The 17152-nt window shown below is 36.7% G+C and overlaps 3 protein-coding genes across 3 annotated transcripts; 2 read left to right on the forward strand and 1 right to left on the reverse strand.

Moving 5' to 3' along the window:
• The first annotated feature begins 1010 nt into the window (after window positions 1–1010).
• On the forward strand, window positions 1011–3024 carry NFS1 (nitrogen fixation S (NIFS)-like 1). Its single transcript, XM_088487864.1, has one exon. It carries the CDS (start codon window positions 1186–1188, stop codon window positions 2557–2559), a length of 1374 nt encoding a protein of 457 aa, XP_088343990.1. The 5' UTR covers window positions 1011–1185; the 3' UTR covers window positions 2560–3024.
• Window positions 3025–7746: 4722 nt separating this feature from the next.
• On the reverse strand, window positions 7747–8713 carry LOC107641654 (EPIDERMAL PATTERNING FACTOR-like protein 2). Its single transcript, XM_016345134.3, has 2 exons — window positions 8395–8713; window positions 7747–8249 (listed from the first exon to the last, which is right to left on the reverse strand). Exons 1-2 carry the CDS (start codon window positions 8492–8494, stop codon window positions 7981–7983), a joined length of 369 nt encoding a protein of 122 aa, XP_016200620.1. The 5' UTR covers window positions 8495–8713; the 3' UTR covers window positions 7747–7980.
• A 4586-nt stretch (window positions 8714–13299) lies between these two features.
• Window positions 13300–16167, forward strand: LOC148563276 (uncharacterized). Its single transcript, XM_088486706.1, has 3 exons — window positions 13300–15086; window positions 15167–15643; window positions 16091–16167. Exons 1-3 carry the CDS (start codon window positions 13481–13483, stop codon window positions 16165–16167), a joined length of 2160 nt encoding a protein of 719 aa, XP_088342832.1. The 5' UTR covers window positions 13300–13480.
• The last annotated feature ends 985 nt before the right edge of the window (window positions 16168–17152 follow it).

Here is a 17152-nt window from a genome sequence, read left to right on the forward strand (position 1 = left end):
GAGAGAAAATGAAAAAGGTAAAACGACGCCGTCTTTTGAAAATGTTAGGAGCACCGCCATTTAATTTAATTTAAGCACTACGTGAACAAAACCCATGGTGGAATAAAACCAAACACGTGGCTTCTCATAAACCTTACCATAAAACCCTTCCACCGTCAGATTCCCCAAAATTAGGAATGTGCGCGTGTATCTCAGACTTCATATCTGAGAGTTCAAGTCATACGCTCACCCCTTTTTTTCAATTTTTCTCTGCCCCATCAACTACTGTTAAGAAGTAGGAAGGATAACACAGGAAAATGATATCAGTAAATTTTATTTTTAAACATAGAGATACGACATATAGTTTTGTAAATACATTATAGTATAAATTTGATATTTATATTAAAATATAAATTATTTTTAATTATATACAATATTTTAAATAATTTTTATATTAATAAATAAAAATGCATACAATAAAATTAAATATGTGGAGAAGTAATTATATTTAAGTGAACTTAAATAGTTAAATGTGTTTAAAAAAATATAATATTATAATTTAATTACATAGAATATTCAACAATTATCAATAAATATGTGGCTAATTTTTTTTGTTATGGAAGTAGAAGTGGTGATATACTTTAATATTGTAATTTTTGGTATTTTTTAAAACCGTGTAAAGTACACAAATCGGAGGCTTCGATTTCTGTACATTAAATTTTTTAATTTTTTTAACACAAATCGGACGGTCCGATTTGTGGATCTCTAGAAATCAGACAGTCCGATTTCTGTACTTCTAATAAATCGGACGGTCCGATTTTCGCTTTTATAATTATACTATTCCACATTTGAGTATAATATCCCAACAATCCACAATTTAAAAAAACACTACTACCACTCTAATATTAAAAATAAAAAGTTCCATGTGAATAATTAATTAATTATAATAAAAAAAATTGTGAAAAGTAAAAGAATAAGCAGTAAAAGTGACTAGTGAGGCAAATCGCGGCTTGGGAGTCGTAGATGCAACGCGCCTGTGAGCGGTGCAAGCTACTGTTTGATAGACATGATGGGCATTTGTTCCTCCTTGAAAGCAAAATCCTGAATTAGGTTTATCACTGCTCAGTTTCTATCTATTTCCCTTTCAAATTCTCTCTCTTTCTTTACCAAACCAGTAAGCAAGGTACGTTCAGACTCACTGATCCAATGACCTCGAAGCTACTTGCTTCTAATCTCCGTCACCACCTCACAAGATCCGCCCGCATCCTCTTCCGCAGCCAACCGCTTTCAACTGCGACAGCAGCGGCGGCGGACTCGTCCCAACCCTATGAAGACGCCGCGGGAATCACGATGAAAGGGGTGAAAATCTCCGGTAGACCGCTTTACCTGGACGTGCAAGCGACCTCACCGGTGGACCCTCGCGTGCTGGACGCCATGCTCCCCTTCTTCCTTTCTCGCTACGGAAACCCTCACTCTCGAACACACTTCTACGGTTGGGAATCGGATGAGGCTGTTGAGCGAGCACGGTCTCAGGTTGCGGCCCTTGTAGGCGCTTCCCCCAAAGAAATAGTCTTTACCTCAGGGGCAACTGAATCCAACAACATCTCCATTAAGGGTGTGATGCATTTCTACAGGGAGAAGAAGAAGCACGTGATTACCACCCAGACGGAGCACAAGTGTGTTCTTGATTCTTGCCGCTACCTTCAGCAGGAGGGTTTTGATGTCACTTATCTTCCCGTTGAGTCTGATGGTTTGGTTGATTTGGAGAAGCTTAGGGCTGCTATTAGGCCTGATACAGGTCTTGTTTCTGTGATGGCTGTCAATAACGAGATTGGGGTGGTTCAACCTGTTGAGGAAATTGGGAAGATTTGCAAGGAATTCAATGTTCCTTTTCACACTGATGCAGCTCAGGCTTTGGGGAAGATTCCTATTGATGTTGAAAAGTGGAATGTGAGTTTGATGTCTCTGAGTGGACATAAGATTTATGGACCTAAAGGTGTTGGGGCTTTGTATCTTAGGAGGCGGCCGAGGATTCGTGTCGAGCCTCAGATGAACGGTGGTGGACAAGAGAGAGGGATTAGGAGTGGAACTGTGCCTACCCCTTTGGCCGTGGGGATGGGTGCAGCTTGTGAGTTGGCAATGAAGGAGATGCAGTATGATGAGAGGAGGGTTTCCATGTTGCAGGAGCGGTTGCTTAATGGGATTAGAGACAGGATTGATGGGGTTGTGGTGAATGGAAGCATGGAGAGGCGCTATGCTGGGAATTTGAACTTGTCCTTCGCTTATGTTGAAGGGGAGAGTCTTCTTATGGGGTTGAAGGAGGTTGCTGTATCTAGTGGCAGTGCCTGTACCAGTGCAAGCTTGGAGCCTTCTTATGTGTTGAGAGCATTGGGTGTGGATGAGGACATGGCTCACACTTCCATTAGGTTTGGGATTGGGAGGTTCACCACAGAGAAGGAAATTGATAGGGCGGTTGAACTCACGGTTAAGCAGGTGGAGAAGTTGAGGGAGATGAGTCCACTTTACGAAATGGTGAAGGAAGGTATCAACATCAAAGAGATTCAATGGGCACAGCACTGATTATCAGGGAAGTTCATGACTTAATTGGATTCATATATAGCGAGCTGAATGAATTGGACCTGGATAACATCCCTTCGGAGATAGCTAAATATGTGTGCTGCTCAACCATATAAATAATCGATGATCACCCAGGTTTTTGGCGCCCTTCCAGACTCGTTTCGAGAATCACAATAGGTAATTTAGGATGAAACATGCTCTTAAATGGTTATGTATAATAATACCTTTCTAGGATTGCTTACATTTCTTGGCACGTACCTATATTACTTTGTCATATTGGAATGAACACTTATGCTCATACTCATTTTCTAGTTTTGTTTTATTGTTTTTGTTCATTGTTAATCTTAACACGTATGCCAACTACATATTGTGTTTCTTGTATTAATGCATTTTGCTCTCAGAATACTGAACTAGACGATGATAGTTGAATAAAGCATATGGTTGTATGCTATCGACAACCTTCAATTTGCTTGGTTGTTTCTTGTTTGAGTTGTTGAATATGGTGATATGCCAGCTTTTGTCTACCGTTTTTACTTTATTTATGTATCATAAGTGAGAAGAATCAGCCTGAAGTCTTACCTTACATTCATATGTTCAATTGAAAAATACATGACCAATTTAACTAGTCGGATTAGACATGGTTCTATATAAAATTCACCAATAAATCAGTGCAAATGTGACAAGAAATGTATTAGGCCTGCTAAATTGTTTCTTGTGGCTTCCATAAGTGTTAAAAATAAATAAATAAATAAAAACCATTTATTGTGGCTTCCAGTAAGTAAATTTGGTCTGCTATGTCTCGTTTTGAAGGTAACTTCTTACTCTGTTCAACTAACCGTTTTGTTGTGGCTTCTATGGTTGTATATCACATAATCACTATTACTAACTATGCCCGAGTGAAGTCCTTCATGATAATGAGTATTGTTAGGATACCATTAGTAAGGGGAATAGTTACAGTTAATTAGTCACGAAATAGTATGAGGGAATAATTTAAAGAGGGTAGGGTCTTGCCATTTGGTTAGTCTTTTGGGGAGAGATTGAGGGCTCGGGGATTCTCTGAACTCTCATAATTCAATTTAGGGTTCTTGTTACTTTTAGAAGAAATGCCCAATTTTTATAGACAATCATATATTCTTCTCTCTACCATTGATACCAGTTCTAACGAGGACTCCAGGACCTTTGCTCATAGCATGCATCTTTTTACACCAAAACAAAATCAGGTTTTCCAAAGTCAAAATCCAGTCAAGAAGGAATAATGATGAGGAGTAGGATGTTATGCTGTTTCGAGTTAGTTTTATCCTTGGTTTACAATTCCATATGTCAAAACTGCAAGCCATTACATGATTTGCCACACTCACCAGGTTCCTGCAGTTAGTCACTTTGGCTAGTAGAATTTTGCGAGCTTGTTAAACAGTGGTTTGATTGGAGTCTGCAGTCTGGAACCTGCTAGGCTGCTACTGCAATCATCTTGTGGAGTTTATATATAGATGATCTGGTGAAGCAATTGCTAGCACCCGTTGGTGTGGTGTATCTACTTTGACTTGCTTTAATGCATGGATCTTCTTGTCTACCAGCTCCAAGAATTGGAACCCAGGTGAACATCATCAGAGGCCAACATGTCCACCACTAAACCAAATCTTCGTGTGCCTAGAATATTGGTTTGAAGTTTTTCTTTTTGGTCAGGGTTTGAATCTTCTCTTGAACTCTGTTATGGCTTTATCCCTGATTTTATGGTTGAATTTAGGAGCTTGGAGCCTCATCCCAAATTCCTTCACTTGTTTTCGTGGCTGAGACTTCACTTTTTTTTTAGTTGGACTGCGACATCACTTTGTTTAAAACTTTTTTGGTTGAAGTTAGGCTGGGAAGGCCCAGCCCAATGCAGCGAGAGCCATATACAATAATCTCATCTGACTGAGAAGCAATAACACCACCAATGGAAACATTTACAATTTCATCTACCCCTTCCTAACACATCTACCCTGTATCTTCCTAACAGATTCAGATTACTCTCTCCAAGCTTGAGATATCAGTGACTACCAAGTGCTTCAATCACTTGGTTTAAAACTTAGGTTACCTTGTTGGAATCATGACCTCCGACCGTTGGGTCAACCCTATGAAAATAAATTAATCTTGCTGTGCCGAGTAGGTTTATATTGGGCCTTCTGAATGTGATACTTGATGTTTTCTAGTGGATACTTGTGCTTTACATGCCCCAAACTATATCAGCTTAGTTTAGTAGTTCATTCCAATGTATGCGTGCTCTTTGCTATCCGAAGCAAGCCCCTTGTGAATATTTCTGGTTCGATGTCATTGAAACCTGTGTAGTTTATGTATCACATTTTGCGTTCACCTGAATTAATTATGTTGAAGTGGGCTAGCAACTCTCTCCATAATATATATTTGAGATAGAAAACGAGGTGCAAGTTTTCTAGGACAGTAGTTGTTTGGATGATCTCGGGCGGGGGGCCTTAATTATTGAGTAAAGGGGTCTTGTCACACTGGCAGGCAAGGATCACAGGCCCCATGTTGGTATTATTCAAAAATGAAAATGCATGAGAATAAAAAATGAAAATGCCCTGACAAAAGGGCGTTATAGGATCGTGTGGTGTGAGGTACTGGCCCCCATGGCCATGGCCATCAACATCAGATGGCAACTAAAGTATGACTGCTGTGTAGTTGAGAGCAGTACATTTTGTCCATGCCACAGGGATGGGGCAACTTCACAACCGTGTTCCTGATATTTACAGCACAAAAAAACTTGACGAAGGGTCATCCCCATGGACGTGGAGACGGATTGGAATCAGAATCCTGAACCCCCTTTTTTCTTTTCTTCCAGTGGTCCCCTTTAAGCTTTTTCACTTTGTTTCTGTCTTCACCTTTGCACAAAACATTCTCTTCTTTCTTTCTTTATATTATAGTATCATCTCTCTTCTCTTCTCTTTTCTTTTCTTTTTGAGTTTAGGATGTTCATGTTCATACTTCATATTCATGTGCATGGGAGGCTCTCCCTCCTCCCTCACGTGACATCCATTGTGTTGTTTCATCTAATCTCACTGATCCATATATTCTGTTTCCATTCTTGCTTATCGCTTAGTCTAAAAAATCACACTATAACTTGTTTTGGTTCTATCTCCATCCACTTTTATCGCAAAGGTTCTCTTCTTCCTCTAGTCATTTTCTTAAAGTCTCTTCATCACTGCTAGTCACTTTTAGTATGCTAAACCCAAGATTAAGATTTCAAAATATGTGCAGATTTATAGCTACATAATAACTCACGGCTGTAATGTATAACCATTTAGATTCACAATCTGCTTTTTCATTGAGTTATATGCTCATAGTACAGAAGCTATGCATGTAATATGAGGCGTTAAAAATTTGCTTCAGGACAAATGGATTTTTTAAAGACAACACTGTTTGCAGCTTATTTATGCAAAGCTTGGCTGTGCAAATCAATCAATCCCGACTTCAATTGACATCATGAAACCTATTATTCTGAAGTATATTATTAAATTATTTCTTTTGTTCCAAAACTAACAGAGTTATATTTTGCATAGGAGAGAGAAATAAATTATACAAATCACAAGTTTGAAGCTATTAAACATCTTAGTATAAGATTTCCGTTGTGTTCCATCTTTTCAGCACCAAAAATGAGAAATGGAAATGTGTGGAAGTAGTGAACGCTACACATATTCTTACTTTACTCAAAACAGAAGCTGTGACCCTGCATTCCTCACTATTTGATATACCAATCCACAGGTTCAATATGGGAATTGAGTTACATCATGTGACTAGTTTATTGTGTTGTCACATTGAAATAGAAATAAATAAATAAAAACTATAGTTTCCTTCCAACTAACCATTTCCCCTGTATTCACGGACACGAGAGTTCAACGGCACGTTATTGGAAAATAAACAGCAGGCATTTGCATTTTTCTTGTGACATTGGAAAAAATATTTGGCCGTGTATGTATATCACTAGTCTTAGGTTGCTTCAAGGAGTTTCACTGCATCCCTTCAGTGACTAGTTATCAGTGCCTATTGCCATTTGACCACACATTATCTAAAGTGATGCTCCAGTTGTGCAGCACAAAGAATGGAGACTCAAATGCAACGTATCCATTTAGAAAAATTACACTTCTCCAAGCATTCACAAAAGTTACAACTCTGTTACTTAAATTCATTAGTCCAATTTGACTTTAATAATAGTGGAAATATATATAGAACTTAAAAGTAAAGTTTGGTTAAAAAAATGTTGTGGATGTTGGAGGTAGCCATCTAGAATTCTAGATTGTTCACTCCAATTAAGGAGCAAGGGACAGAGGAGAAGAAAAATCTAAATGGAAGCAACCTAATAATGGCTCAAGACAACTCTAATAAGTAATAAGTAATCAATCTCTTTCACTTTGGTAGGGATATTGCGAACCAAATTTAAGAGGACAATCAAAAGTTATCATGTCAATTTATATCTTGTTGCTTCCATCGATTGCAATTTGTTTGTTTCAAGTTTTGGCTCTAGCACAAGGTACTGACCAAAGCATGTCACAATCAAAAGCACCAAAGTTATGATAAGATATTACAGCATGACATTTTAAATAAAATAAAACAAAATAAAAGATCGATCCTCATGCTTACGTGTAGGATCCTTGAGGCAAACCAAACAGGGCCTGGGGCCATGTTTGGTGAAATCCTTTTCAACTTGTACCCAAATCTTGTATCTAAGTCTTCTCCCCATCCTCACTAAAATGTTAGTAGTGAAGTCTGAAGAGGGGCACGGATATTTATTCATGTGTTAGCCATTCTTTTTGACAAGGTTATTTTCATGAATACATCAAGATAGTACTATAAAACGTTAGGAGATTCATTTAAATATATTCAGATAAATATGTCAAATCTTTTAATAATAACCATTTTTTTTTATTATTGTGTGGCATGCATATATCGAATATTTTATATATTTTAGCAAAGAATGGAGTAGGTAAAGTAAAAAAATAAGAAGAAAATGTGTAATTACAAGCACCCCAAAATTTTAGAAATGGACAGAACACAGCAACCATGTTGCTCTTAACACTTAACAGGTTGAGATTCTTATGACAAAAAGGTTCACTTAATTTAGAGCAACCAACAGAATCATTACATTAAGCCAACTAGAACAGTGCATGTCGGAGAATGATCAGCATTAGCATCCTCAGGTGATTACAAACTAAATATTTGCCATGAAAGAAATGAAGGATTATTTCCTGGGCTTAATTATGATGTTAGCATACAAAAAAAAAAAAAAGAAAAAACAGATTTTCCTCAGAGAGAAAAAGACACTAATAAAAACAAAAATAAAGGCTCCAAAAAAAGAAGAAAGAATCACTTGGCAGTGTGTAATTCATATACAGAGTTGACAAATTGATTACTAAATTGTAAAATGAGGCAGCATCAGGGGTTGAAAATGAGGTTGCCACATTTGCACTTCCAACTCATGGGCTTGTAGTTGGAATTGTCTTCACCACTTGCATAAGCAATTGTTTTAAGCTTTGAATTCTTAGCTTGTGGATTTGTAGGAACCTGAATAGCCTCACAGTGTGCACATGACCTGCACCTTTTCTCACACCTTGGTGGCCTTGACCCTATCTGTGCTCTCATCATCATCTTATCATCTTCACTCACTACCTCTTGAGAACCCTTCTGTTTTAGACTCTTTCTTCCTTTTAAGAACAAAAACACAAGGTAAATTGCTGGTTAGATGGTTTCTATTAGAAGCTTCCAAAACTATACTCATGTGATGTGAATGTATGCATGCATGCATGTATGTATGTATGTATGTATGTATGTATGTATGTATGTATGTACCTTCAGCAACAAATCCATGGTGACTCCAGCTTGAAACTATGAGAAAGAGAAGAGAGAACCTAAGAAAGCTTAGTCTTTGACCACAATGATCACACCCCATTTGCCTTTGATGAGAGCGAGTGGAGAAAGCTAGAGTGTTAGTTGGGTATGATTTCAGAGAATAAAAGAGAAGAAGGATGAGGAGAAAGTAGAGGAAGCAAAATATATTTTATTTATATTAATGTTTTGCAAGTTTTGAAGTGATGGAACATAGAAAGACAAATGAGAAAATGCAGATAATAAGCAAGAAAAAGGAGGAAGGCCGAAAAGGGAAACACACTCTCCCTTTGGGTGACGAGCCCCCTTACCCCTTACCCCTTACCCCAACAACAAGCTAACATTATATAATAATTGCTGCATGCTACAACAACAAGAACCATAATAATAAGCCTAAGCTTTAGAATTTTAGAATAACCCTCACAACCTCTAGTACGATAATGTATAAGACAAGTAGAACCTTGAAACACCAAAAACCCACTAATTTCATCAGAATGTTAGTCACTGGCTATCATCACTACAGGACATGCATTTACAGCTGTGGATTTTGGGTTTTTTTCATTTCTTTTACAAATAAATTGCGTATATAAAAAGTCAGCTACTAAATTAATTTAATAATTAATTTTGATGTGTACATCATATTTTTTTTTTACTGATAATTTTTGTTATTAGAGCCAATCAATCGTATTCCAGTTGGATGAGGCTATTTTGGGTGGCAAATTTTCATTTCAAGTTTTAACATAGTTGCATAATCATAAAATTTAAATTCAAGATCTCTAGTTAAGTTAGCATATAGTAATTTGGTGGTTGAATAAATATATTGTTTTTGGTTTTAACGAAGAGAGTGAGTGAGGAAAGTGAGAATGAAGGGTAAGGTGCTTTTTTTGGGTTCTTGTTGTATTGTGATCAGAGGAGTCCCACCATACAATGGCACATTCCTATCTGTCCCTGTGTCTGCGAAAGAGAAAGAACATAATGAATCTCTCTTGCTCAACAATATGGTACGATCTTTTCACACTCTATGATTGTGCAATCACATGAAAACCTGCCAAAGCCTATCACTTTTTATTTATTAATTTATTCTGGTTAGGGGGTGGGGTTTGGTAAAATGAAAAATCTGATGGCATGATCATTGTTCAGATTTCAGAACAATGCATATCCGTTCTGTTGGTGTTTCATAGTCATATATATACTGCTAGGGCCAGTCACGTACATATTACACATTGATGCTTACATTACATGACACATTTTCACCTTCACACTCCTATCATTTCTATTTCTTTGTCATTTTCTCCATTTTTGGTGCACCGGTATAATTCAAGGTTTCAAACTCCAAACCATGCCATTTTTAATATCTTTTCACTTATTTCAGACCCTCATAAATTAACCTTTGTATATGATCATGTTGTCACGACAAATTTTAAGATGTTATATTTAATCATTTAACGGTATTTGTATAATATTTAAGAGTGTTTGAGATTGTTTTACACGATTTCGGAACATTTTAAAATGTCTCGAAAAGTTTTAAAAGACCCTAGAAAATTTTAAAAGAGTGTGAATATATGTAAAAAATACGAAGAGGGTATAGAATAATTTAGAAATATTTAAAAAGATGTAGTAAATTAGATTTTTGTAATAAAAGTTTTGGACATTCGATTAGACAGTTGATTAGATTTAATTCTAACCGTTCATTAAAAGAGTGAATAACTATAAATAGGAGTGAGAATTTGAATTGTAAATATGAGTCATTTATAATAAATACTTGTGTAGTGAAATATTCTTTCCATTAAATTTTTTTTTCTCTTATATTTTTTTGTATTTTTAATTTTCTTGCTATTGATGATTAAGTTGAATTAGTTTTAGCTCAAGAAATTAAATGAGTCCAAATGCTACCATAATAACGTTGGAGAATATCTAAAACCGCGACAACGCGGCTAAGAATCTCTTAAAATATAAATGATGAAATATAGGGTTTCCATTATTTTTAATACCATTTGGGCCTTATAATATTATTTTTTTTGTATGGGCCTTATAATAAGTTTCTAAACTTATGTTCCCTTATGTTTAATATTATTTGGGCCTTATGATAAGTTTCTGAAATTATTTTAAAGATTAAATGGCCCAATATGTATTACAAGTATTGTAAGCCCCGGATCATATATGCTAAACGCCTAAACATTTTTATGAAAGGAAAAATAAAAGGCCGAAAGGGTATAATACCAACTAATCCACTATGAGTACACCAAAATAAAAAAAAAATCAACAATATGATGATGATGATCTACCCCTTTGTTGTGATCCATTGTAATCAGATTCATTAGTTACTTGTGTGAAATAATTCCAACAACTGAGATGGATACCTTTTTTTTTTGGGCACATGAAAACTGAAATATCCAGAACAGGTAGCAGTCCCCTTTGCACCACTGTCTATTGTTAACAATTTAACATTTTATCTAAATTATTTTTATACTCATTGTTAATATATCAAACAACAAAAAGACACACAAATCATGAATTTACCTCCTTTTTATAATACTAATTATTTGTGTATGTTTTTAGTGCAAGTTTCTTATAATATTAAAGGTGTGTTTGGCAAATTCGTTAAAAAAAAATATTATTCAATTTTTTTAAAATTTTTATTTTTGGTTTGACTAATCTTTTTCTTTGCAAGAAACAACCATTCTTAGTTTTTGCGTTTTACTAACAGGTTTTTAACTATTGACACTCAATATTTATTTTCTTTTTATCAACCTTATTTTTTATATATCTTATTGTATTATTTATAGAATTTTTATTATTTCTTTTTATATGAGTTTTTATTATTATTTATTATTTGTATTATTTATTAATTTTTTGTTTAATATTATATATAATTTTTGTGTATTATATTTATTATTATTATTTTATAATATGATTTATTGATCTTGTAAGACCCGGCATTTTAATATGATAAAAAAATAATTAACATAAATTAAAAATATTCTAAATTGTCGGAAAATGGCTAAAAATATTTAGAATATTAATTTAAAGAACTAATAGAGAAAACGGCGCTCGGAAATTTGTTGAGAGCGTGAAATTATAGCAATTTTACGAAAAATCGCGAACCAGCATTAAACCGACAAACGACAACCCGGGGCGGTTTGGATTTGTGTAACAAATAATTTAGAATGTGAAAATGAGTAAAAAAATAATTAATGCAAAAAATCAGACACTAATATTAAAAATATTAGCCCAAAATGAGCCAAATGAGCGAATCGAACAAAAACTGGTTCAACCGAGTGAATCGAACCCCATACTCACTTATATAAAATCCATTTCAGCATCTCCTTCTTTCCATTTCTGCAATAGTCACGTTAAAATGAAAGAGTGAGTTAGGGGAAGAGGGTTTCGTAAAAACCTGACCTTTAAAGTGGGATAACTTTTGCTCTGGCGATCGGAATTGCATGCCGTTTGTGGCCACGCGTCAGGCTCATCGAGCTCTTTAATTCTGTCGGAACAAAACTGTAAGTAACTCGCGTTTACCTTACTCCATTTCTGCTGGTGTGTTAAATTTGGTTTGGGTTTGAAGAACTCAATTCCTTGATAATTTTCATGTTCTAGGGGTTTACTAGCCTTGACTCCTTGTGAGTATTGCTCAAGGATCAGTGGGTGAAGGTGAGAACTCTTCTAACCCTCATGGTTCATTATAATTATGATGTTCAATTTAGTAACTTTGGTAATTTTGTGAAATTAGTTATAATGTGTTAATAGGATGCTTGGATTGTTGGTAACTTGAGGAGTGGAGCAAGAAAGAGGGATTTGTTATTTTGAAGAGTTTTGGATTGTGCGAAAATTGGCCAATGTATGGTTTTGGTTTCTCGTATGTAATATATAATGTCTTGTGAAAACATAAGCTAGATGACTATAGGATAAGTTGAAATGTGTAGTTATGTTAATGTTTAGTAACTTTGATGGAATTATTAAATGATATTAAGAATGAGTAGTGATTGATGATTTTGTTGAAAGTGTGATGTTGGTGTTTGATGATGAATTTGATTGAGTTTGATGGAAGTTGAATTCGTGTACTTGATATAGATTAGCAATTCTTGATGTAAATGTTGAGCCATTCATGATAGTGGAACAGTGTTTTGAAATGGCGGTTATGGCGGCGCCATAACGGTATGGCGTGGCGGGTTTTGACCCTGCTGCCATTCACCGGACGCCGCGATGGGGTTATAACGGGGGGCGCCATGGCGGCCGCAATTGCGGTGGCGCCATGGCGGGACGCAATGCGTATGGCGGAAATGGCGGGCTGTTTTGGGTTTTCCAGAAAAAAATGAGGGTAGTTAGGGTAATTTAATAAACCTAGGTCAGATCCCACTAACCACTAACCCTAATTTTCAGCCCCTCACTCATAACTCCCTACTCTGCCTCTTGTTCAAAAAAAATTTCCTCTCTTCGTCTCTGTGCTCTCATCTCTGCGAACCAGAGTTCTTCACCAGCCCTCATCCATCGCCGCCCTCAGTCGCGCCGTCCGTCGAGCCGCCCTCAGTCGCGCCGCCCGTCGCGCCGCCCAACGCGCCACCCAACGCGCCGCCCGTCTCTGTTCTCTCAACACTGCTGCTCATCACCTTTTGACACTGCTGGTTCGTGCCCCTTCTTCTCTGCTAGTCTGCTCCTATCTTTTTCTTTCCTCTCTTCCCTGCTGCCCATTCTTTCTACCCATTCTTTCTCAATAATCAGTGACAGTGTTAAACTTCTCCTCCTCCATTTTTTTGCATTCAGTATACAATGTCCACTTCTAGACAAGCCCTTGATTCTAATGCTCCTACCCCTGCCTCTGCTGGTCCCACTGTTGGTGCTGCCCCTGTTGGTCCTGCTCCCGCTGCAGCTGTCCGCTCTAATAGAGTTGACCCAGGCTGGAAATATATTAGTACAGTAGAAGAAGGAAATACCAATGACACCGTATGTACTTTTTGTGGAAAAATTATGAAAGGAGGCATCACACGGGCAAAAGAGCACTTAATGATCAAGCCTGGAAACGTTGCTGGATGTAAAATGGTTCCAAAAGATGTTATTGCTGAATTATGGGAGTATTACCATAAAAAAAAATCGAGGAAGACAAAGTGCTACCCCGGGAAGCACCGAAGAACAGAGTGTCAATGCTAGGGAACTTGACTTAGAGAGTTTGGGGTTTGGATTGTCGGAGGAAGATGCTCAAGGGATTGATGAACCTTATAATCCAGCTCCAATGGCAGCAGCTAGAAGGGGTGCAAGTAGTGTTAGAGGGGGTGCAAGTAGTGCTAGAGGTCCAATGGACTTGTTTGTTAGAAAACCTGAAACTGCCATTGCAAGAAACAAAAGAGAGAAATTGAGGCAGCAGAACATCAAAGAAGCATGTAATAAGGAAGCAGTTCGTAGAGTTCATCGATACATAGCACGGTGGTTCTACCAAGCTGGGATTCCATTGAACCCGGTAAAGTTGAAGAGTTTTCAAGAAATGTTGTGGGCTGTTGGAAGCTTTGGTCCCAATTTACCTGCTCCCAGTTATCATGCTCTAAGAGTTCCACTGCTTAATGAGGAGTTGGATTACACCAAAGGATTGTTGAAGGGTCATAAAGAGCAATGGGAAAAGTATGGTTGCTCTATTATGTCAGATGCTTGGACGGATAAAAGGCAAAGGAGCATTATTAATTTTCTTGTAAACTCTCCAGCTGGGACAATGTTTTTGAAGTCTATTGATGCTTCTGATTATGTGAAGACTGGTGAGAAATTATTTGAGCTTCTTGATGATGTTGTCGAGGAAATTGGTGAGCACAACGTTGTTCAAGTTGCAACTGATAATGGGAGTAATTATGTTCTTGCTGGTAAGTTGCTGATGGAGAAAAGGCCAAATTTGTTTTGGACTCCTTGTGCTGCCCACTGTTTGGATTTGATGCTTGAGGACATTGGGAAGTTACCATTAATTCAAAAAACCATAAAAAGGGCCATTTCATTGGTTAGCTTCACCTATAGTCACTCTAGCACGTTAGCTATGTTGAGACACTTCATAAATGGCAAGGAGTTGGTAAGGCATGCAGTCACCCGATTTGCCACTTCATTTCTCTCTTTGGAAAGGCTTTATGAGGAGAAAGGAAATTTGAGAAGAATGTTCACCTCGGATGAATGGGCAAAGAATAAGTTGTCAAAGGAGGCAAAGGGGAGGGAGGCAACAAAGATTGTTATCATGCCCTCTTTTTGGAATCATGTCAAGTACACCCTTAAGATCATGGGCCCTCTTGTTCGGGTGCTTAGACTTGTTGATGGAGAGAAGAAGCCACCAATGGGATATATTTATGAAGCAATGGAGAAGGCAAAGGAATGCATCATGAAAACATTTCTTAATGATGAGAGCAAGTACAATGATGTTTTTAAAATCATTGACAACAGATGGAATTGCCAACTTCATCGTCCATTGCATGCAACCGGTCATTTTCTAAATCCCGAGTTGTTTTATGACAACCCTCGGATTGAGCTGGATTTAGAAGTTACAAAGGGGTGGTTTGAGTGCATCACTAGATTGGTGCCAAGTCAAGCTGTGCAACAGAAGATATTGGAGGAGCAAGCACTATACAAGGCCGGCTATGGACTTTTTGGATCAGATTTTGCAAAATCTCAAAGGAAAAAGATTTCACCCGGTAAGATTGTTATAAATTTTACAAAGCTTTATAAATTTAGTTTGGTTAAAGGCTTAGACAAATTTATTTTAATTTTATAGCATTTTGGTGGCGGACATATGGGCATGAAGCTCCAAACATGCGAGACCTTGCTATCAAGATCTTGAGCTTGACTTGTAGTGCTTCTGGATGTGAGCGCAATTGGAGTATATTTGAGCACATTCATACTAAGAAAAGAAATAGACTTGATCATGAAAGGATGGAAAGTTTGGTCTTCATAAAGTATAACCAACAACTCATCGAGAGGTACAACCTCAAAGATGAAGTTGACCCTATTGCACTCAATGATATTGATGAGTGTAATGAGTGGTTAGTGGGAGAAATTGGGACTGCCACCTTTCGAGATGATAGTGTGGATGATGATGCTGATTTCGTTCATCAAGATGACAACATTTTGAGTTGGAACCTTGTTTTTGAAGCAATGGGAGGACATGATCCTACAACAAATACTAGAAGACAACAAAATAGGAAAAGAAAAGAACCTGCAACTGCAAGAGGTGGTGCAAAAGGTGGACCAAGTGGGTCTAAGGCTTCAAAAAAAGGAAAAGGAAAGGCAGTAATTGTGGAAGAGGAAGAACCAGAATTTGAAGATGAAGAGGATTCTGAAAATGAAGAAGAACAAGAAGAGGAGATTCAATTCAATGATACCGAATCAGATGATGATGAGGGGGCAGAGGGACATGATAATAATCGTGTTAATTTGGATGAATTTGATGAGAGCTAGAATCTAGATGTTCTATAGTTTTTATGTTGTGTCTTCTATTTTATGGCTTGCTTATGACTTTTGAGTTATGAACTTATGATTTGAACTTGATGTTATGTTTATTTGTTAAATTTGCTACTATATTTGCTATATTAATTGGATGTTTTATGACTAGAAAGTTGCTTATATAGATAGATTTTATAGTTTATTATATTTGCAATTTTTCTGCATATTTTTTTGTACATATATGTGTATTTTTTAGGTAATCCGCCATTTCCGCCATTTTCCGCAACGCCATCCGCTATAACTTTATGGCGGATTTTTGGCTCACCGCCATGAGCCGCCATCCGCAATCAAAAACTATGTAGTGGAATGAAGTATTTATTGTTGGTAATTGTTGAATGAAAGGGTTAAATGCGTATGTTAGTATGTGTGGCATGGGAACTATATATATATATGAGTATATTTGTTATTGATTTGGGTTGAGGAATTGTGAAGATATATGTGTATATGCGGGGAATTATTGAATAATTGAGAGTATTGAGTGTGGTGTGTTGTAAAATGAATGGGAGGTGTGGAGTTGAGTTTTGGTGATGCTTTGGTTGTGAAATATTTGGGTATGAAATGAGGTTTTGGTAAAAATAGGAGTTTGGTGATCTTTGGAAAAGCTTATTTTTAATGAATTTTCATAGCTTGAGCCTTAAATTTTGGATTTAAATAAAATCTATTTCAAATTAATGATAATTTCAAGAGCTTTAAAATGGTATAAATTTGTAAAAAATAGAATTTATTAGAGGAAGTTATGGACGCCGGAAGTTGGTAATGTGAATTATGAAATCTGCAGTTATGAGTCCTGTTTTTTCAGCAAGCTCAATTTTTGTATTTTAAACATGATTTAAAACTTCTAAACCTCTATTTTCACTCTTTTATGCCATAAATATTAGTTTTAAGTATAATGAAGAGATTAAGCTATGAAAGGGGGGTAACTTAGTACTGAAGGAAGATGCTGAAAGTGATGAATAAGGTAGGATTGAGAACAATGCGATGTTGATTGTCATGATTGATATTATGAGTTTGATGAGAATTATGCATGAATATATATTTATGAATGTTAAAATGATGAGTTATAATTTTGAGGATAGACGAGTAATCCCTATCCAAGATATGACTTTGTGGATGGAAGAGTAATTCCTATCCGAGTCATGGCCTGTGGATAGACGAGTAATTTCTACCCGGGTTATGGTTGATGCACCTACCTGAGTAGACGAGTAATACCTATTCCGGGTTGGGCGAAACACCGGCATGGGAAGACGAGTAATACCTG

Source organism: Arachis ipaensis, chromosome B5 (genome assembly GCF_059453495.1).
Source record: "Arachis ipaensis isolate K30076 ecotype BB chromosome B5, ASM5945349v1, whole genome shotgun sequence".
NCBI lineage: Eukaryota > Viridiplantae > Streptophyta > Magnoliopsida > Fabales > Fabaceae > Arachis > Arachis ipaensis.